The 22,936-nt window shown below is 35.9% G+C and overlaps 1 protein-coding gene across 1 annotated transcript; it reads left to right on the top strand.

The window, feature by feature from the left end:
• The first annotated feature begins 452 nt into the window (after positions 1-452).
• LOC121411278 lies at positions 453-22,507 on the top strand. The gene is made up of 5 exons (XM_041603905.1): positions 453-1,216; positions 6,537-6,615; positions 11,540-11,738; positions 14,174-14,301; positions 14,513-22,507. Exons 2-5 carry the CDS (start codon positions 6,547-6,549, stop codon positions 14,588-14,590), a joined length of 474 nt encoding a protein of 157 aa, XP_041459839.1. The 5' UTR covers positions 453-1,216; positions 6,537-6,546; the 3' UTR covers positions 14,591-22,507.
• Positions 22,508-22,936: the final 429 nt, after the last annotated feature.

A 22,936-nucleotide genomic window follows, 5' to 3' on the forward strand; every position in this document is an offset into this window, starting at 1 on the left:
GGGGGAAGGGGGGAATTCAGTTGAATTACCACATTTAGAAAATCATTTTGTAAATTATGATTTTCCGTAAGAATCTCATTTGAATGATTCTATCAAAATTATTTTTCTGACAATGTTTGCAAAAATTGGACAAAGTGAAAAGGGCCAGAAGTGAATTGGGGAGGGAATATAGTGAGAGGGGGCAGGGAGTGGGTGGAGAGAGGAAATACATGTAGAAATAGCAGAATAGGATTTGGTGTTCATGTCTTTTCATTGTGGAATTAAAATGTCATGCATTTTGTATGCATTATTAATCCAAACCATCACTGTTTGTGCCTCTAATGTACACACACCTGAATTGAACATCAATAAAAGTGTGGATCCTCGACAGTGCACACGGCACTCCAATGACTACGTCAGACAGTATCATCTCCATCTCATTTGCATGAGAGAGTAGCATCGCTTCTCTATTCTCTTCCGCCCTCTCTCCTTCTCCAACTCCCTCTTCCCGGCGCTCGTTTGCTGTGCATGAAATTGGATGATGACGAAAGTGGGATGGGAATAGTGAGTGAAGCAAGTCGCCGCATATAGACTCTTCAAAACCGGGGCTACGTGATCGAACTGCGTGATATCGCATGGGCCGGTCATGCGAGTACATTAGAAGTGTGTGTCTGTGTATGCCTTCGTCGTCACTGGCCGGAGCTGCTTAGCATAAGAGCTCGCTATCGAGTGGATGACCCCCATTTTTTTTTCCATACCCCTCTCCCAATCATCCACCGGCAGTGTCCGAGCGCTTGTCCATCCATCGCTAACTGCTTTGGGGTGCATCAAACGGAGCGCCCCTCTCGCGGTGCCTCTTAACTGGATTCCTCCAAACACACCCATCCTCCGGTTTGGAGAGATACCTCACTGCTTTCTCATTATCTCTTGATTTCCATAAAACTGTATATTGGTTGCATGCATGGACCACTAACAGGTTGCATTGCAGTAGACACAGCGCAGCAGCGTTGCTGGGGAAATGGTGACTCATTGACTCTGAAGGGTGAATCTAGCTTTTAATACACTGGACTCTACTTCTCAGAAAATTTTCCCATACAGGACATAGTTTTTCATTGACCTTATTCCAGCTGGGATAGACTGTTAAAAAACAAAGCATAGGATCAGATCAGCATCTGTTTGTCTTTTGCATATTGATTGGACTGTCGATGGATTTTCAGAGTTGATTGGTCAGGATCAGGTAAGCTTCATGATAATAATTGGAAGCAATACTTGGATCTCTATTATCATCCTCTTGTACACAGTTGTATACCATTGTTTATGTGTATTGATAACTTCACTGGGTTTGAAGCAATATGTTTCCATGAATGATAAACCATCTTCAATTCAATCTATTTCTCGTCTAGTGCCTGCAACCAGTAGAACCAATTTGTTATGAACCATTCCTTAATACTACATTGTGATAGCAGATTTAGATTTATTTGCTGCTATTTTTATGGGGTTTTTTTTTCTTTGTAATGATGCAATATCCAGTATTGTAGCAGTTTATCCTGTAGAATGTAAATATGATTTTTTTTCGCTTTACTTTTACTGAGTCAGTGTATTAGGTCATCATATGTTAATGAAATTCAAGGTTAATAGTCATTGAGTGAATACATAGTTATATCCTAGTACTGAGAAACAACATGCTTCTTTACATGTAGGTACATGTACTATTTATTTCTTAACAGATCTATCTTGCTGACAATTTAATTGCTTACTTTCTTATTACATGTTCTTTCTGTTATATACAGTCTTTATACCTCTGACACCATACTGATTTGTTTTATTTGCTCTACTTGTAATCAATATCCTTAATTAGATAGATATATTATGAGCTTTGTCTTAGTCTTACTCTTAGTCTGAACTTACTACATATTACATTATCTATCATTCCTGTGTAAAGCTAAAAATTCAAAAGAAATGACTGGTTCTACCTCCAATATTTGGCATTCAAATTCAGGAGTCAATATTAGCATGAAATGGCAACTCCCGACAATTGAATCAAGGATTTAGCTAAGCTTTTAGCAAACTCCTATATCAAATCTAGTGGCAGATATATTTGCCATCTCACTTTCACTTTCTTTTAATGATTATCACACTTTATCAAAAGATTTGAAATGTTGCATTGTTCAGAGACTCCGTAGTGGAGGATATCATATAGAAAATTATGATAAAGTACTGGATTTTCTAATAAAACAGGATTCCATAACAATTGCTAGGTAGAAAATGTTGTTACTTTATTACTTTCAAACTAGTGAAATGTTTTGTGAATTTCACCTTCTTCATTAACCAGTTACAATAATTCTATTTCTATTCCCAATTTCATACAGTATACATGGATGTTATAATGTGTAAAAAATTATTCTATGCAAATTTGATTATTTGCCTCTATTATTTGATAATGAAACTGTTGCGCTTCCCCGTTACTCCTTCAAGTGAAACTTGAAAAAAAAAAGTTCAATACTTGTTGCTACGTGTATATTTGCACCATAAACTGCAAGTGCATTTAGAATTGAATCTGAAAGAGAGAGATGGTCACGTTTAATGAAAAACATTGCGCTCAGTGCCTTTTGATGCATTATAATCTAACTGGTGAGTCATGGCGTACCTTTTTGAGCAAGCTTGAGTATTAGATTGGGCAGTACATGTATGTACACGTATGATGTTAAGTTATTAACCCTACTTTCATCATCCTCATTACATAAGAATTTATAAGTACAAGTATACATTTTAAAGGGAATTACATTTTTTTTGTAAGGTTCAACCCCAGGCTTGAGTTACGCTGCTGCTGCATGAACCTGGGTATACATGTACATGTAATCCAAGAACTGCACTTGGCATGATTTCATTTTAAAAACAAATGAGCTCTTTTTGCATGCAATCTGTTCAGATTTGATTAGGAGGGCATAGTATTGGCAAATTACTGAAGAGTGTACATGTACATGTAACTCTATAAGAGTACATGATTTTATGCCTACATGTACATGTACTGTAGTCATCTGTAGTAGATATAGACATGTTGAGGCCTAATACCGCGGGTGGGCTTATACCTGCGTTAATGGTGAGCAGATAGAGTGCTTTATTTAGAAAAAGAATCTTAAAAAATGATACCTTGAGAACTTTAGCCTTTTTTGGCAACCACTGGTTGGCTTTTAATGTTTGTACATGACTGCAGTAAACAGTGATTGACAACATGTGTTTTTTTATAGAGATAAATGAATTGGTAAAAATGATATATTGAAAATACTGGCATTTTGTTGACTTGGTCATTTGTTTGTACATACATGTACTTATACAATATGAAGTTATGTATTTAAAGATAAAATATTACTGTATTCTAATGAGGATAGCATATTTTGTATACTACACTGTTCACACTTGTATGATAGGTATTGATTCTGCTATTATTTTAAGCAGAACTTCAGTCCAATCTAGTTTTCACCACTACATATGATAGTTTCTAAAAATATCAAGCACAACCTTGATTTATTCGCCTGACCTAAAAAGAAGTTGAAAAAAAACTCTGACCTTCTTTCTGTTTTATTTTGGAAATTCTTTTTTGTGTGTTTTAAATTTCATTGACAAAATTTGTTGCAAAATAATTTGTTTCTTCCAAAAGTGTAAGAATATCTTCTCAATCAACAATGTGTTCAGAAACCTATTAAAAACCTGTGAGTGTATCAGAGTGCATTTTTTTCCATTTGAACTGAAATTGACCACACTGACAAACTCAATCAAATTTGCATTAACCAATGCATGGGTTTTCCATTCAATTTGTTTCTGAATATTTGGTAGAATGATTGCTGAATTCATCAAGGCCAAGCTCAAAGTACGTGACACCCTCCATTTAACAAGCAAATTGCATAAATCATGTAGATTTCATCTCTGGGTAATTCTACACTGTTCTTCGGTCCATTGCTTCATTTGTTGCTCATTGGACACCTGTTGGAAGTAATAATTTGACAAATATCTTACTGAATTATTTTAAACAAAATTTGTAATAAAAATGATTACAGTACCCTTATATTCGATCATTGATAGAGTTTATTTAGTAAATGAGAAACTGCTCTCTGTCCAAGTCCATGAGCATTCCAAGGTCATTGGTTGGGGTCGGTTGCTGTAGAGTAGGGAATGCTAATTGTGTAAAATTGGATATATTAGTGCAGTTGTGTGGAAGTAATGGTTCATGGTAGAGAATGGGTCATAATAAAAATGGCCAAAATGACAAGATGCATCCATGCAGTATTGATCTCTAAGTTGTGAGTCAGCACCTAATGTGTTCAAAGCCTTCACCGCTTTTTTTTTATCCTGTCTACCTTTTTCACACATATCTGTAATCTCTATCTCTCTCTCTTTTGTCACCACTTGAGTGTACATGTAGGCCTACATTGTACAGTGTTTGATATCATATTTTTACATCTTTCCTGGTAAAATCACATTCCAAGACAACTTTTAAAGTAAATGCATTTTCTTTTATTATATTTTCCTGAAAAATATCTCTGTTAACTAGGGTACCTGCGGAGATTTGATAGATTAATTTAAAACAATTACATCCTTATTTCATTCAGGTTTTTCATTAATATTGATTGATCACTGCAAATACATGTAAAAAGTGATTAATATTATTCTGTGATTCCTTTTTGCCTTTTGATATGTTATTTGATATTATGAGGTATATGGCACTTGTCCCCATTCTTTCTTTGCATAATCCAACCTCATTTGTGAGGCTTCAAGCCATTCCATGCTTATAACTCCAGTCATTCTCGCTCCATTAATCACTTTCCAATTAACCTACTAATCCAGCTTTTGGGTATCATCTGTCTCGACTATTTCCAATATTTTCACAGATTTTTTTTCTTCATATTTTAGGTAATAAGCCTCTGGCCTCAAACTCATTCTTCCCCATTCTCTTTCTGAACTTTTTGTTTGCTGGGTAATCCTTTGACACTTCACATAATTAACTCTTCTTTCCTGGGTGATCCGTAAGTCCTCTCTTCCCTCATCTATTTGCCTTTTTGCTCTTTCTCACTTTCGCTTTCACTCAGCAGTTGGAAATTTATGTAAAGGGCATTTAATGTAAAAATTATGGAAAAGAAAAAAAATGCTCGACCCCCTAACCCCCCCCGTCCTCAATCTGTGAGCTCAATTCCATTTCATTAAAATAAACTGCTCCAATTACTTTGCATGTCCAGATAATGCTCAGAGACAGGGGTTGAATCTGTTTAATGGTGTTTAAAAGCTCGGACAAGGCAAGGGGAGAATTGCGCCCATCGAGCCGGGGGGCACATAAATATTGCTGCATTATTTTTCTTTTAATGGATATTGTGAAAAGCTGACAACCATGCCCTTGCTTTTGCATGCTTATGGGCTTAGCAGGAGGATCTGTTATGGAGATCAAAAATGCATTAGGTATTGGTCATGCATTATAGGAAGATAAGAAACTTACCCTGGCCCACTCAGATTGTCTTTTTTTTTTCTTTTTAAGAAGTTCTACTGTATTATCATCTGATATATTGATGTAAACAAGGATTATGGTTAAAGCATTAAAAGCTCTCTGAATATTTTCATGTATCTCACAGGGAAGGGATTAGAGGCTGGTGATTATGACAATGTGCTGGGATTACTTCACAATTATTTGAATAATCTAGAAGGGAGCCTTTGGTATTATAAAAGATGATTCTATTTCATATTGTGAAAATATGATTACTTTATATAATCTCACTGGAGACTAGAACTTGTCCTTGCACTTGTCCTTCTAATGTACATGTATGATGACCCACTGTAATATCTTGATGTAAATAAAAGGTGAATAGAAAATGGTGCACAAAAGTCATGTAGAAAGAATTATTAATTCTCATCAACAAGGCATTCTTTTACAGCACCTTCTGGTGTAGATCTGGAGAGCATTTCATCAACATTTGTTATCTGACAAGATCTGCCAAAACTTTACTTTAGTTCTAGAATAATTCCATGCAATTGTAATTGAAAGAAATGTTTTCTGCACATTTAGATCTTTAATGAATCTATGTTAAAATCAAAGTGCAGTTATGACAATATTTAAGCAACTGCTCTTGTGTTTCCACAGATGCAAAACACATTTTTACGAAACCAAATCTCAAATTCCCTGAGATTTATAGACATTTCCTGGAAGTTTTTTTTTTTTAATCGGCCAATAGCAATGTAAGCAGCAATTTTGGGCCAGGAATGAGGCAAACAATTATTTAAATATATATAATATGAATATTGAAAGTTTCTACATTTCATTGTAATTGTCTGATATTGTGGAATTTTTTCATTTCCTGAATATTACCTGAAAATGATCTAGATATTCCAGAATTCTGGAAATGTTTTCAATGTTTGTTTTTAGCTTTTATTAGATTTGACATGCAGGCATTCCATTATTTTGTTCTCTTACTCTTTTTTTTCTCTCTCTGTCTTTCTGTTGGTCTCTACCCCCCCCCCCCCCCCCCTCTCTCTCTCCCGTTCTGTCTCTATCTCTCTCTATCTTATTGATTCAGGGGCATTGTGATGTCATCTTATGACCAGCTTCTCCATCAGGTGGAGTCTCTCAAGGCAGAGAATTCACATCTCAAGATGGTAAGAACTTCTCGCTTTCATTTCATATCAAACTAAAGTTTTGAACGGGTACACCATGTACAATCAGGGTTTTGCCGTAGAAAGATTTGCATATCTCTAGAACCCGAAAATGAAATACAAGTCCAATGTGCATTCTTTTGTTCAGTTTGAAATCAAGTTACATGTAAGTTTGATATTTTGAGTTTTGTTGATTGCAACCCTTTCTGTTACAAGCTCCAGATCCAGATGACTCATAGCTGTATAGTGTATAGAATATCATGACTATTCATTTACTGATTTTTACTATTTTTTTTTTCCATTGAAAACTGAATGTCCAATTAATAAAAAGTAAAATTCATTCGTTCGTGATTCATTTTCTTCCCCTCTTATTATCTTTTTTTTTCTGGGGGGTGTTTAAGCTAATAAGAAAATATTGATGCATTGGGAGTTAATACAAATTTGGGAGGCTACATAATTAGATTTCAGATAAACATACTAATGCTAAACAGAACAGTGAATCGCCATGTGCTACTTTTCACAGGTTTGTTGCTGTAAAACAATTTCAGCCCAGTTTGAATGAAATTTTGGGACCCTTTTTATCTTGGGTCGCTTCTGAGAGACCACCTTTAATGTTTGGTTTACATCTAATATCTCCCCACAGTGAAATGGGGTCATGGAATACGTTGTAGACTCCCAGGGTAATTGCTAAGCTAATAATACACAGTTTGAAACAGAACAGTTTCATTTCTCACCTCCGAGGACATGCATTTCAGGTGATGCAAAGAGCCGAAACAGAAACTTTAAGGTCATTCAGACTCCCAAATATATGTTATCAACTTTATTTTATTTTTGTTTATTATTTCATTGGTTTTTCAATCACTGTTTACATGATATGTAAAAACTTTCTTGGAGAGCGGAATGGTTGGGGAGTATTGATGTTCAGGTAATATGCAAATTGATTTTAATCAAGTATTGTTGCTAGGAACTATAAAAATGTATCATTATTAAAGTAGGCTTACTGTCAGTGATTTAGTATTTCATTTTATGCAAGCTCATTTCAGAGTCCACAGTATTATATCAGACTGTAAAGTATATTTTCAATTATTCTCTAGATTTACCAACAAAGCAGACTTTGTGCAAATACTCCTTTCTTTATGATACAGCAACAACAACAAAAAAACTCGTACATCTATCTAACTCATATGAAAGTACATATGCACTTTAAAGTTTAAGAGTGTGTATTGATTTTCATTTCAAATGTTTACAAATGGTTGCTGTCTCATGGCATTGATGAAGATGATAGAAGTTGACTCAGTTATGCCCTGGTCATCATCCAGAATACCTTCTCGTCATGAAGACGTGTGGAAGACAGGTTTGAACAGCTGAATATAGGATTCAGAAATGAAACCTTGATGGAAAAGGGCAAATTCAACAAAATCATACATGTAGGACTTACTGGATTTATCAACAAACTAGGAAACATTTTATAGAAAGCACCTATTGTTTACAGTCAGCACATTTTTTCATTTCTTTTATATATTAATGTGCTTGTTTTTGTCAGAGCATTTAGAAGCATTGTTAAATCATTTTACCTACATGTATATATTAATCAGTAAATTAATTTCATATGACTTGAATTCCTTAAATATTTAAATCATTTACATACATATAATATATTTTGAGCCCCCGAGATACAAAACTGCTCAACTGTGATAGTGCTCTTTCATACATTTTCCTACATGTATGCTCGCTTTTTTTTTACTCTTTGTTCATCTACATTTTTAAAATCAGAAATGTACTTCCCAAAAGTTGGTTTATTCATTGGTTAATTATAGAAGAATGCTGGATTGAATCTTTTGTAACAACCTGTAGTCCTTTCCTCACCACCCATTTGCTCCAAACTCATCTGTTTTTCTCTACATTTTCCCCCCTCTTCCCTCATTTTATATATTTATTTTTTAAGAAATATTTCTCACTTTTTCATCCGTGTTCAAGCCTCCAAGCTCCTAAATGCCTCATCTTCTCCCACCTTGCTATGTAATTAATATTTAGGCCAGTTTTATATCTTACCCAGTGAGATTAAACCATCTGACAACTGGGACATGCCATCATGTAACTCCATTCCTACTCCAAGATGGGCAATTCAATATTTTACCGGGTTTGGTCCTCGTTGATAAATACGGGACAGCTATGGCCATACCGATATGGATTAGATTTGGGATGTTACATGATCTGACAATGGCTTTCCCTTTACTCCCTAAAACTCATCATAATGAAAGCATCATATTACACAGCCTCCGCGTACCCCCTCAAGGAAGCACACTTTAAAGGGGGAAGCGTGGTATACCGTTGGTGCCCGGTGGTGGTGTAGGTACCGACTTGGGGCGGGGGATCGTTTTTCATTCCAAAGTAAATATATCATCACTTTCTTTCATTCATGGGTATTGGCATGAGGCTTTCATTGTCTGAGGATTACTTACATGTACATGTGACCATGGTTTGTCTGACATTGGTAATGATAACAATGACAGCTAGTCACTTTGTGCTGGCATTCAATATAAAGTGCCTCTGAAATTGCAGGAGATCAAGGGAAAATATGAGAATGAAGCAAACTAGTCTGCTGGTGCAGGCTCATGATCAAACCTTACAAGAATGAAAAGCCTAGACCTGAGACTAATCAATTATCTGAAAGATCTAAAAAAAATTGCATGGGTGCAATATTTATGTAGTCTTTGATTTAAACCCATTATGAAGTAGTACATTTTGCACAAAGAGAGAGTCATCAGCAAAACTGCATTTCCTGAAATATGCATGTATCTCTCCATTGTAAGCTGAATACACAAGATTACAACTTTCTGCTTATCACAGTTGAAATGTGATAGCTTTATTTATATTGTGAAACAAAGAATTAAAAATCAAATGAAAAGTTCATTGGCATATAAAAAGAAAATTCATAAAATTCACTTACTTGATCATGAAAATTTGCATATGTGAAATTTTGAAAGGTCAAGAAGTGTGCTGAAATATTAGCAGCATGTCTGTACCTACATGTAAGTGCAAGGAGAATTGATAGGAAAGATGGTAATGGAATATGCAGATTCTCCAAATTCAGGAAAAGTTTAATGCATATTATTGATTTATGACTCACTGCTTCCGCATTTTGGCGTATTGGTGAGGTTATCCAATATGCACTCTCAATCCAGGATCGTAGTTCATGGAGACTTATTTGCTCCAGTTTTTGGTAATGAATGGATGCCATCATCATGAATAGTTGATGAATGGTGAATGTGGATGGAGAGGGTCCTCCTGATGTTCTCAAGTGGTAACATGAAATGTGGATGATAATGGCTGGACCGCATCAGGGGTACATCAGGAGACGGTTTCATGAAACATCTTGTCAGAGATTTTCACTGCCGAATGTGCCCTGAGCCAATCGGATGCACATATTTCAGTAGATTATAACAGATAGTCAGTGGATATCATTGACTCTTTTTTTCATGGAATGTTTCCCTGATTTGCACCCATGTCTTTGGTAGCTTCATGTTGCATGCAGAAGCCATGCTGTGCAAATATATTGACACATTTAGAGATGAGTATCTGTGTTAAGGATCACCAGACCGTGCCTTGTGGGACGCGAAATATGGTTTTGAATTTGCATCTCATTTCATGATAGTTGCAATGAAAGGAATGTACATGTTTTTCCTTTCCATGCTATAAAACAAAGAAGCAAATGAAATGCATTCAGGCAAATTTCACTTCTTACGTACTTGCTGTGAATGCCCCAACCAATTAGTGCATAACAACTAATAAGCATAATGCTTGCAATAAGGTCACAAACACAGTCAATAATTATCCTCTTGAGGAAAGTTGTCTAGCACCTTTCTTCTTGGTGTTGTGATGCCTGATAGCCGCCTTATAACAATCCATGAAATTGCTAGGCAATTAGTAATGTCCATTGAGAAATGACAGAGAGATTATTTTTCATGTGATGCTGAAAACTATAACAAACCTTTGTTCTTTATTGTAAAGATGTCTAGACTCAAGACATAATAAGATCAATAACACTGATTCCCAAGAAAACCCTGGTTTGGTATGTGACAAAGAATATAGGCCTACATGTCAGCTGGAAAAAAAAGAGACAGATTGTTTTATTTCATCCAGACAAAAGGTTCATTGTGTGTCGAAGAATAAATTAACATGTAAATAGAAAGTAATTTTTTTGGCATCACTAGTTATTTCTTTCCATTGTGGATGTACAGTGTATTATTTTTAAGCACTAATTTGTATCCTCCTGACTTAAGGGAACAGTACATGAGGCTAATATCTATTGTTTGATCTGAGAATATGCAACTAGAGCAATTAACAATATGCATGCTGACATAAAATTGGGTTATGAGTTCAGCTTTTATCAGAGGTATTAATACTGGTCAGTCAAATGGTAATATGTGCATGTAATAGCATTCATGTAAACATGTCCAAATTGCAGTGTATTTTTTACAATGTATTAATCTTTATTTTTTTGTTCACATTTGAATCCTCTCCACTTGCCAAACCTTTTTTTAAAACACAAATGTATTATCCAGAGTATTGTTCTGAAGGAGAAAGTCATTCGTCATAACAATGTTTTTATTCTAATGAATAAAACAGTCATTAGCAATATCATCTATTTCTATGGTTTCAAGTTTTGACTGGATTACAGTAAAATCTTCTTTTTTTATAGATGAAACACTGTTTCCCACTTTAAAGTATGGTAGGATATAATATACATGTATGTCCTGTTGTATGTTGATGAAGTTGTTAATGTGTAAGCTACTTTGTTCATGTGTGTTCTCTGACAAATTTGTTAATCAATCTTTTCTTTGCAAGGATTCTACTTGTTTCTTCGATTATTAGTTTCAAGGTATTTTGAATTACAATCATATTTATTCTCTGTTTTGAATTCTAGGAGCTGAAAGACAACTCAAGCCAGCTGAACAAGCTGGACTCTGTTGTAGGGCACCTTCAGTCCAGCAAACCAGGCATGGGGGAGGATGACCTCAGAGCACAAGTCACTATCCACGGTCTTGCCATGACAACATCTGCGGCAGCAACATCGTCAGCAACATCAACAGGAGCAGGCCCTTCTAGTACCTTTCAAGTCAACAGTATGTATCTATTGGATATTTTTATACACAGGATGACCTTTAATCCGGGTTTTTAATACATAATGTATTTTAGCAGGATGCAGTGCCAGGCTTGGCAGGATAACCAGGCATTGCCCTAGAGAATGCTCATCTATAAAAGAGGCCTCTTCTCCCCTCTCTCTTTCACTCTCACTTTCATTGCCTGTCCCCTTCCTTCCAGCTTTCTCTGTAGTTTCACTTTTCAGTCTTACCACATCTTCCTCCATCTCTCTGTCTCTGAATATGTGTATGTGTTGTTCAAAGTCCCATTCACATCAAATCTTTACATTTATTATCAACCTCAAAGCTTGATTTGGGGATAAAATAAAGTGCTAATTGCATACTCCAAATTTATTTTGTATTCTCCCCTCCTATCAATGATTTTCTATGCGTTTTTATTGCAGAGTAATTTTTAGAATATGGTATCTATTTTTTTTTTACTAAAAAGTATGCCCTGCCAACCATCAAAATACCAGTATTGTGTTATTAATGTTGTTTTCACAGCGAGAAGGACAAATTGGGTTAAAATCAGAAGACAAGTACAACAAATTTACATTAAGAGGATGAAAGAAATTTGCAATCACATTTGCCTGAACCCTATTCTTAATTCAATCACTGTAAGTACTTAGTAAAATGACATGTTTTATTTGAAACCTGAAGAGCATTTCATTTTCACTTTATAAATCATGTGATCCATAGATCCTTATTATGACTGTGATAAAAGCATGGGGGAATTCATGGCACAGATTTGATCAGTAAATGATTCTGTCCTAATTTTTCCCCCTCCTAATTTTATGAGACAGTGATAGAAAAGGGGAATTCGTTCTTCTTTTCAGGATGAAAAGCCCTGCCGACAATCCATCCATCAGTCCTTTTTTCCTAACAACCCTTGCCATATTTCATAACTTATATTGTTGTCATGGCAACCATTACTTCGGGGTATATCCTGTCAGAAATCACAGACATCAGCCTTCCTGAATGTTGTTTCATTTTGGAGAATGGGGAATTAAATCAAGGGTGAAAGCTATATCATTCATTTTGAGTATTACATGTACATGTATCAAATACATCCCTTGATGAATTTGAGATGTTTTTAATTTCTCATGAAAATGTGTTCATAAGCATTTTCTGTGAGGCCTTAAGTAGCCTTCGCAAAAGTAGGCCAATATGAAAAAAAAGAAGAAAATTTTAATATGAAAAAGTGGATGAATTCTGGCATGGATGGTGATATCATCACATATTCTGAGGGCGTCTGAAATAAACAAACCCATCAAATTTACAATTCGTTGGCCCGCCAATCCACCATTTACTTGCTTATTACTTCAACACCAACGACCAACCTAAACGATGAGTCGGCAAGCCATTGCCCCACTGTCTCCTGTTATGTTCTGAATTCCACAACCGAGGTGAATGACTTAATACTAATTTGTCGCCATGGAAATTGGGTCTTGGAGTATTAAAGGGTAGACAGTTTGTCTGAGTCGGGAAGTTATTACAAAGCAAAGGGAGCAAGTAGTTTCCATTGCGTGTGCACTTTAATGGTCTTAGGGATGCAGGATATTTTTTGGGTGTGCAATTCATATGGGTGTGAACTGTAAAATAGACATTGATAATTTCAGAAACCTGCCCATAGAGATGCAGCGCGCACTCTCTCTCTTGATCAGAATATTCCCGTACCAATATACTACTCTTCACGTGTCATGCCATCAGATCTACTCAATGAAGGAAGATCGATACTGTGTTGGGGAATACATTTCAGCAATATTCAAGGAATACTTCAGTAAAGCAAATATTATCCACTCCCCTCTTTATAGTTGTTTGTGAGTTTTCAGGGAGTCTAAAACTGAATGATTTTAAAGTTGTCAATTTCTTGCAGAGTGATGATTGCATTTGTGGTTTGAGTCAATAATACGTTACTTGCTTCTTCAAAGCTGTCAAGTTGTTTTTTTTACTAAGTAATGGTTTCAGGATGAATTCAGTCATCATGTGTGTGATATTTTGTTCTTCATCTGTTACATGGACATGCAATTTAATATGGCATTCTGACAGGCCAGCCATTTAAGTGTGGAGTTTATTTGATCTGTTCCAGAAATGACTTTCCTTGCAATTATGTCATTTTGGGGGAGCAATTTACACTTATCCTTCATGTTATTTTCTTCCCATTGATATTAGCATGACATTCTGAGTGGTCAGTAATGTTCTGTTCCAGTATCAACAATTTTTTTGTAGTAGAAATTTATTCTTATTTTTTCATAATATCTTTCTACCTATACTTCTTATAATCATTTTTTTTAATGGAACTGTGACTCTGAAAATTGATTTCGTGAATAATATAGCTGTCAAATACATGGATCTAGATTTCTTGACCTTCAATTCAGGTTTCATAATCAGTTTCATATTTGATACTCCTCCTTTAGGTGGTGCCATGTTGCCTGGGAAACCTCATAGTTTACCAACATCATTAGGAACAGGTGGGACTGATAGCAGCTTAAGACAAACCAAAGATCATTTCACGAGGCATCAAGAGCTTGAAAGAGACAGGTTTGTACTTGAGTTTTTATGTTTTTACATTTTATGGTGCAATGTGAATTATGATTTTTCATCTGTGTTCCGCTGTATCTAATTGTATTCTCAGTACCTATAGATAACTATATGGTTCCTCCCCAATTCTTCTGGCATTCTATCTTCTTTCATTTACATTGTACATTTCCTAATTGCTCCTGTCTCTTTATATGTCTTTTAGAGCTTGAAAAAAGACAGGTTTGTATTTGTATGTGTGTGTGTGTGTATTTGTACATTATGTCCTGTATTACATACATGTATTCTATTTGTGAAAAATGATTGTTCACTGAATCTTATTTTGTTCCTATTGAATATGGATGAAGAAATGACCCCCCTCCTCCAGGCTCTCTGTCCTCATCCGCTGACACCTTCTTATCACCCCTGTCTCTTCTAAGTGTTTCTCTTTCTATCAACCCTCACCATTTTCCTGTTCCCCAATCCATCTCCATCTTTCCCCATCATGACAGTTCTCCATCTGACAGTTCATCATCATATTCCCTTCTTACCCCCATAATACCAATGTCACCAGGGATAATCATCCACTCTGTGGTCCAGCTGGTTCAACAAGCCTCCTCCAAATTTACTACCCCCTCATTCATCCTAATAATCCAATGAATTTCAATCAAAATCATATCCACTGGTTTTGGAAATGCATTTTAATTGATTCAAAGTCATGCAGCTGGATTTGTGGGTTCTTGTCGAGCCTTGTCTTTGGTTGGAGTATGCCGAGGTTTGGGTTTCAGCTTCATGAGATTCAGCCTTCATAGTCTGTTGGCATCGTGCCTTAAGGAAAGTCCTTTACTGTCATTGACGGGTAATAGAAATCATATTATTGTGCTGCGGAATGAGCCTGAAATAATTTTACTAGTTGATTGATGGCAAGATGTAGTGAAAGATGCAGAAGTGCATGTATGGAGGGAGTCAGTACAAATTTTAGAGAGGGAACAGAGAAAGAGGTAGAGGGTGGTATAAAGGTTCTATACTGATAAAAGTAGTAAGAGGGATAGAGAAACAAAAATGAGAGACAGAAAGAAATTCTGAGGGGAGGGTGAGGTTAGATGGAGAAGCATTCTCTTTAGTGTTGCGGCAATGAATCTGTTTTGAGAACTACATGAAATTATGCAGAGCGGCATTATGCATATACTAAAGGACGCAAGTGCTAGTATACGATACATTGCATTCAATTACAAGTTTAATTTGTTTCAATTAATACAAAATTCCTATCCTGTAGCTTCTAATGGTTTATTTAATCACTTAAATTAATCATCATAAGGCTCGTGTCATACAGTAGTTGAAGAGAATGCCTGATCAGTATTGCATCTGTTTCTCCTTGTCATTACCCGATGACTCATACAAGACTTCATTAGCGAGCTCTTAGATAGTTTTTCATTGTAATTTGGAGTGATCCAAATGCGTAGAAAGATGACGACATGTACCTCTTGTGCTGCCTCTCTGCTGAATATTAGCTTTGAATATTTCATCATATGGCCGTGTAAATCCATGTATATTAGAAAGATCAGAAATAATTTAATATTGAATATAGGTTAGATGTATCAAGGATGAAGAGAGTATTCCTGGTTGTATTGATTTATTGTGAACTGGCAGCAGACATGGTTCTTTATGAATCATCAAATAAATCTATCTTATGAAAATTTGAGTTTCATACACAGAATTATTTTATTTTCTGATCAATTTAGACATAAATCAATTTCCAATTACATGGAATTTTGAGTGATATTGAAAACCAAATGGTCCTAAGCAAGGTCTTTTCCAATTGGACAGCATTCAATATGTATATTAGAAAGAGCGTTTCTTACCACAGTATCTCGTAGAAGATCTGAAATAGATATTACATTTTGTTTGAATGACTGTGTTTTTTTCTAGAGCTCATGGATATAATTAAATATTTTTTTTTATTTAAAATGTTTTACTTTTCTTCCATTAATAATGTGACGTGTCTCCTTGTGGGGATACATACAAGCAAACACATGTCTCAACCTTTGAAATTGTTCAAATATGCATGTTTTTATACATTGTATGCTCAAATATTGTATAGACTGCATGCAGCACACACTCACTTGAGACTCACAGCAAGCAGACAATTTAGACACGGAGGGTACACTATTTTGCAAGGAATTGCGCTGGAGTACGCATTTATGACGCTGTGCTTTCGTCAAAAGCGCCATACCTTTCTCCCTAGTGCTGGTCGAATCCACTTTCATGAGTGACTAAGCATTTGATTTGATTAAACTGCATGGTCTAGTTGAGCTAATCATCTTACGGGTGCCGAATTTCAAGACATTTTAGGATGGGTAAGATGGAATCTGGAAGATGACATAGAACACAATGAAAGGAATTAAGAGATTTAACAGACAAATCCTTAAATGTGTCAGAATTGACCAGGGTATCAATAGTCTACAATAACAGACTCTATTTTACTTTATTGCATTAAGTAGAGTCTGTAAAAAAAAGACTATGACACAGCTCATAGGTACTGCAATGTACATGTAGCAACTCCCACACTCGTCGGACAGATAGATGTCACCATTTGGTGTGACTCAAAATTTCTTAATTTGTGTCAACATAGGGTCTTTGCCACAGACTACCCTCATCTGGATGAGTGATATTAATGACCAAACGAAATGCCTGTGATTAGACCACCAAACTGTATTATACCCAAAGTGTTCAATTTCATCATATTCCTTGATTTGCTACTTGATTGATGGAATGAGACATTGTCCCATGTAACGGACCAATGATTAGTCTTGATGCAACCTTATAGGATAGGATGTGATTTGTTTTCATTAGAGACGGAGATAGGAACAAATTTAATTTGTAAGATGTTTGAGATTGCCATACTGATGCAGTCACCAATGTGAACAGATACTGGTGGGGATATTGGTCAAACTGGTAAAGGTCATGGAAATCAAATTTGATATTGATAAGAAATACCTCATATATATCTTGCTTTATATTTATAGCTCAATCAATGGTATGTGTATGCAAAAAAGATGCTCAGGGCAAATGATTCAGTCCTATTTCCAACTTTTTATCTAGCATCTTTGGTTGTTTATGATATTCAAGAAGTTTTTTTCCTTCACATTTCTACATTTTCTATCCCTTTTTTTTTCTAATCACTTTTTCTTTTTTGTGCATACTAAAAGTGGCAGCCGAGGCAAATGCGTTCTTTATTGCTCCCCCCCCCCCCATATAACCCAAATGCAATGTAAATAGAGTTTTTTAATGTCTTGAATGATATCTGTTACCTTTGTAATGTACAGGTGTAACCTGGTGACCAAATTGTGCACTTTAACACAATTGCAAACTTTATCTAAGATATCTATTTTCAGGTCTTTATAAAGAAAACTAAAATTATTGTATCATTCTACATGTACTTGAGTATTAAACTTCGTACCTGTAGCTGTCTTTAACATGTACATTGTAGGCCTGTGTATGAATCGTTATGCTATAAAATTTGTCAAATTTGATGGAAACGAATAACAATGGATTATGTATACTGTAAACACATCTGTGCCAAAAAAGGGACAAAATAATGACCTTTATCTACACAAAATGATAATCCAATGTACATTGTACTTAGCAAATTTGTCCTATTGATATTGCTACAGTATCATCTTTTAAAGGGTAGTCGAACCCCATTTCAGTTTATGTTGAAAAGATGACAGAAACGTGGCATTGAAGTTTTAAATGTCTCTACATCTGGCTGGACCTTCCCTTTAAATACATGTACATGTAGGAAAACAATATTCATGATGGCTGTCTCACACATTAACCATGTAACATTAAATGGTGGTATCTGCTTTCAGACTAAAAAATACTGTACTGTAGTACTGTACATGTACATTGTAACCAAAGTTTCCATTGGATAGAAACAAGACAAATGGGAATGTGATATAAGAGAACATGGAAAAACAGGAAGCTGAACAGAATATTTCTCTTAAAAGTGATCTCGAAGATAAAGTACAGGCTTGAATTACCATCATGTAAAGCACGTTATAGGTGCTTCATAATTTCCATCTGTTTTTTATCCAGTAGGACAGAGGAATGCACCTCCTGTGTCTTACATGCACTTTTCATAAACATTTTAGGAATTTAAAGGACTGACCAAAAAAGAAATACATTTTGATGGAATCATGGTTAAACATGACATTGTTAATTTTTTCAAGATGCCTCTGAATAATAGCTATCTTTCCCTTTCCCCCACCTTTCTTGTTCTCATCTGTTTGTGAGATTAATGCCTTGACTATCAAGAAATATATATTGAGACACAATAAAATCACAGATACATTTGACCATTTGATGTTAATAGTTTTCTTGGTGCACTTAGATCACTATTTTCGTTTACCAATCTTACAAACAATCAAATACTGTGTAGGTCCTACAAGTATTCTTTAAATCTGATGTTTTTCTTCCCATTTTTTCTGGGGAAGGACATTGGTTGTAAATCCAGCATCCCTTTACAGAAGCCGTGATAGGATCAGTCTATCCCATCATATTAGATATATCTTGATCCCCTGTCACATGTGGCTAGTCCTTGTCAGCTATCAGCATAAATATCTTTGAACCTATCGTAGATCATATCATGAGCATTGCAGCTACATTCGACACAGATTACATGTACATATCTTGTGGCCATTGTGGAGATGTTTTTCGATCATCCAAGCCCCCCAAGTTTATTGTGGCTATCAGTTTGTTTGTGACCATTTGGAGTGATATATTTACTAATCTTGTTATTGTACTTTCCAAGTTGTTGTTTGTGGACTTTACACCATTTCAGACTGGAAAAAAAATGTGTTTACAAGTTTGATGCTGTGAGAAATGCTGAACTTCGAGATTTAAAGGATTATTATGTGAATCATCTTCACAATAATTCATGGACTCGGTAAAAGTGAACAAGGACAGAGGGTGTATTCTAGCAGGTAAATTTACACCTCGCTCTAGCCATTTTATGAAGCTTTTTATTAATGGTATGAAATATTGATCATTTTGTGCATTTTATGATTCAAATTTCAAGCACCTTTAGCGGGATTAATATTCTGTGTATGCCATACTGTAGTAAAAAGAAATTAAAAAATATGTATAGTCCCTCTTGGTCTATGACTCAGGTTTTATAACTAGATTTATATCCATTCATGACAAATTCTATGCCCAAAGTGGGTAGTTTCATTCTAAAGGTCAGTGTGCATGGTGGATGCAGTCTCCTGTGAAACACAATTTATTCCTTGGAAACGAGAGAATGGGGATAGTACAGACAGATAGGGAGATGGGAGGGAAGAGGATGAGCGGGGGGGGGGGGAATAGATAAAGAGAGGGAGGGTAGGAATAGAGGAGAAAGCAAGAGAGGAGGTGAGAGAATTGAGGGGTAGGATTGGCAAGTGATGAGAGAAAAGATAAAAAAGCTATATCATATAAGTTATAAGGAAAGATGGAGAATCTCTGAGTGCCAACAGTTCCATGCTGGCGCCAACATCTCCATGTACACATGCATCATCTAATGCCAAAATGTCGTATCATGATGAATTGGGAAACAGTAGGCCTACATGTAGAACAAAGTGCGACACCTGCTTCACATCTGCTGGAAATGTATGTATTTCAATATGCTGTTTCTTCCCTTCGGCAAATGTATGAGGTAGGAAGACCCCAGGAGAGAATGAGAGATAGAAAGAGATACATGGAAAGTGAATGAGAAAAGTAGAATTTACATGTATTAAATAAGAAAGAAAAATTGGTGTAGAAAGTTGGAGTGGAATAAACAAGTAAGGAGAGTGAGTACTGAGAAAGAAAGAACCGGAGACGGTGGGAGAGGATGAATGGGAGGAGGAAGGAGTAGACAACGCACTATTTCAGCAACAACCCGTTACTTGCTTTCAGACCCTGCAAGCAATGGAATTCATAAATGAATTACCTGTCCTCTATTTCCAATCAAATCACAATTACAAACCCTGGGTTTGTTGTCCGAGGCGCTGATTAAAATACCCGTAGCACGGACGGATGGATGCTTGGTCTGTCTCGTCCCGGTCCTCTGATTCCTCCATCTCACCAAAGAAGGGATCATTGTTTACAGATGGGACTCGCCAAGGTATCTCTAGTGTTGACTAGATAGATAGGTAATGCTACAGTCATACCAACGAAGCTGACACCACACCGACCGATGACATGTCATTTGAAATAACATAGGCTTTAATTGGTTTGGGGTCCGGTTCGTTGATGTGACTGGAGTGTTAGAAAGAATAGGTTACTCAAGCAAGACTCTGGGGAAGGAAATCAATCAGACTCTCCCTTTCCAGTGAAGTGACCTTTGATTGAGGTTCGGGCCACTTTTGCAGGACAGTCCTGATCAGGGAACTTTCCAGATTAGTTGCATGGTTTGTTGCTGTTCGGGAGTAGGAAGGCGGAGGGAGATGTCATCCGAAATGTTACAAAAACATTGATGTACCTTTTCTTGCAATAGAGGAATGGGTATGGGATTTCTCCTAATTTCCTGCTTCCATGTCCGTTATCCTGACTGAAAGCTTTTCAATCTAAAGATAGCTCTATATATTCTTTGTACTCTAAAGGTATTAAATCCTCTTCGGCAAAAAAAAAATTTCCAAGAACTAGTTCCAATAGAACATCATTTGAAAATTCTGTAGTCTTATTGAAAATCCCGCTACGGTTATCTCGGTTTATATTGACTGGTCAACAGACCAAGACAAGTATGTGACCTTCAACATGTAGGTGTTACATCTACCGTATATTGGATCCCCTATTTCTTATTCATTTTGCCTTTTGATTGCAAGGACGATGGTGTGACAGCGATCAATGAATTGAAACACAGGTTATTTCACATGTATCTGTTACCTTGTTTCAATTGTCCAACAGTTGACCAGTTGGTTGTAGTTTTCTCAGTCCATTCAGAATTGATCTGTTTATCAGAATTGTTCTCACTAGACCAAACTGATTGATTGGCAAGTCAGGAAAGATGCTTTTCGAAATAGAATTTTCAAATAAATGAAGGAGCAACCATGTGGAAAAGAAAAAAATGTAACATCACTGATTACCTTGAGAAGATGAATTTTTAATGAATGTTTGCTTCTGCGTTGAAAGCTTTTTTTTCTGATGAGGGCAAATATTACTGTTATTGGATGCTGGTGAATCTCATCTTTTATTGATTGAATAAAAATTTTGATGAAAGCTCAGTGAAAAAAAGCCTTTGTGTTCACCTACACCAATATAACAGCCTATTATGAAATTTGTATTCTTTGAGATGGCAAATAATTTTGAAGGATAATGGGAATGTACCCTAAAGATTAAACCAACATTACACATCCAATTACCTCTCCTTTGATGTTGATGTACTTTTTCAGGTGATTTGCACTATAAGAAGCAGTACGTAACATTTCTATATAAATATCATTAAGGTTATATACATGCATGTAGTAGAAGTATATCGGTGCATGAAAAATACTGGTTAAAGCGATTTATTTTAACATCTGATGCCTGAAGTACAGCCTTGATCCACATTTTAGTGTATCTCTAAACTTAGCAACCCTGCGATGCTAATGCCGTAAGGAGTAAGGTGGAGGGAAAGGGACAACTACCAAATTGAATTTCATGTATTGCCTCATTAATAGGAAAGTACGCATCTGGTCGCAGGCGAGAACAGGAATGAGAAGGAGAGAGGAAGGATGTTTGTTTGGTTGTACGTGATGATGGGTAGAGTGAGAGGGAAGAACAGGATGGTGAGAGATGGGATGGAGGGTAAGGGGTTTGAAGAGGATGGAAAGATGGTAATGTTTGAGAGATGGTCAAAGAAAGTAGGAGAAGACAATGAGAATATATTTTTTTTACAATGAGAATATTGATGTGAAGTGAGTGGTTTTGTAAAAAAATAAGTTTGGAAATATGGAAACAGGATAAAAAAAAGAGAGTGAAATCCAAAAGGGATAAAGGAAAGGGAAGGAAATGAAATAGAGAAAGAGTTCTGGAGTGAGCAATGAATAAAGAAATTGGGAGATGCAGAAACAGGCACAAATCAAATTAAGAGCAAAGAGAAAGAAAATACCAAACCTAGTGAATGAAAGAAAATAAGGAGTCAAATAAGTGACAATAAATGAGAAACAAAAGGAGAATATCAGTGATGTCATTGAATTGCTAGCTTTTCAAGAAAAATGGTTAGAAATTACAAGCGTTGTGATTTGAATTGAAATGGGCAAAAATCTATATCGATCATTGCTAGCAGAAAACATTTTCCATGTTAAAGAAGTGTTAGCGAAAGAATCATTTAGAAGCACTCGAAAAGGCCTCTTTGATTTCTCCTTACCCCATGTTTTAATAAACATTTCTTGCTGTAATTATCATTTCTGCTGTCGGTGCCTTTTCTGTTGCTCTCATACTGTCTTTATGTCCTTCATTTCAACATCTCATTTATTTGCTCATCCTGTTTCTCGTTCTCTCTATAATGCCTCCTTGCATTGTACCATGTCTGTTTCTCTTTCTAGTTCTCTCTCACCCTCTACCTCTTGTTTTTTCTGACATCTTTCTCTCCTCTATCTTGCTCTCTATTCCTCTCTACCCCTGATGTGGAACTGGGCATGCACACCATTGATTGGCCTTGA

This window comes from Lytechinus variegatus, chromosome 3 (genome assembly GCF_018143015.1).
Source record: "Lytechinus variegatus isolate NC3 chromosome 3, Lvar_3.0, whole genome shotgun sequence".
NCBI classification, from domain to species: domain Eukaryota; kingdom Metazoa; phylum Echinodermata; class Echinoidea; order Temnopleuroida; family Toxopneustidae; genus Lytechinus; species Lytechinus variegatus.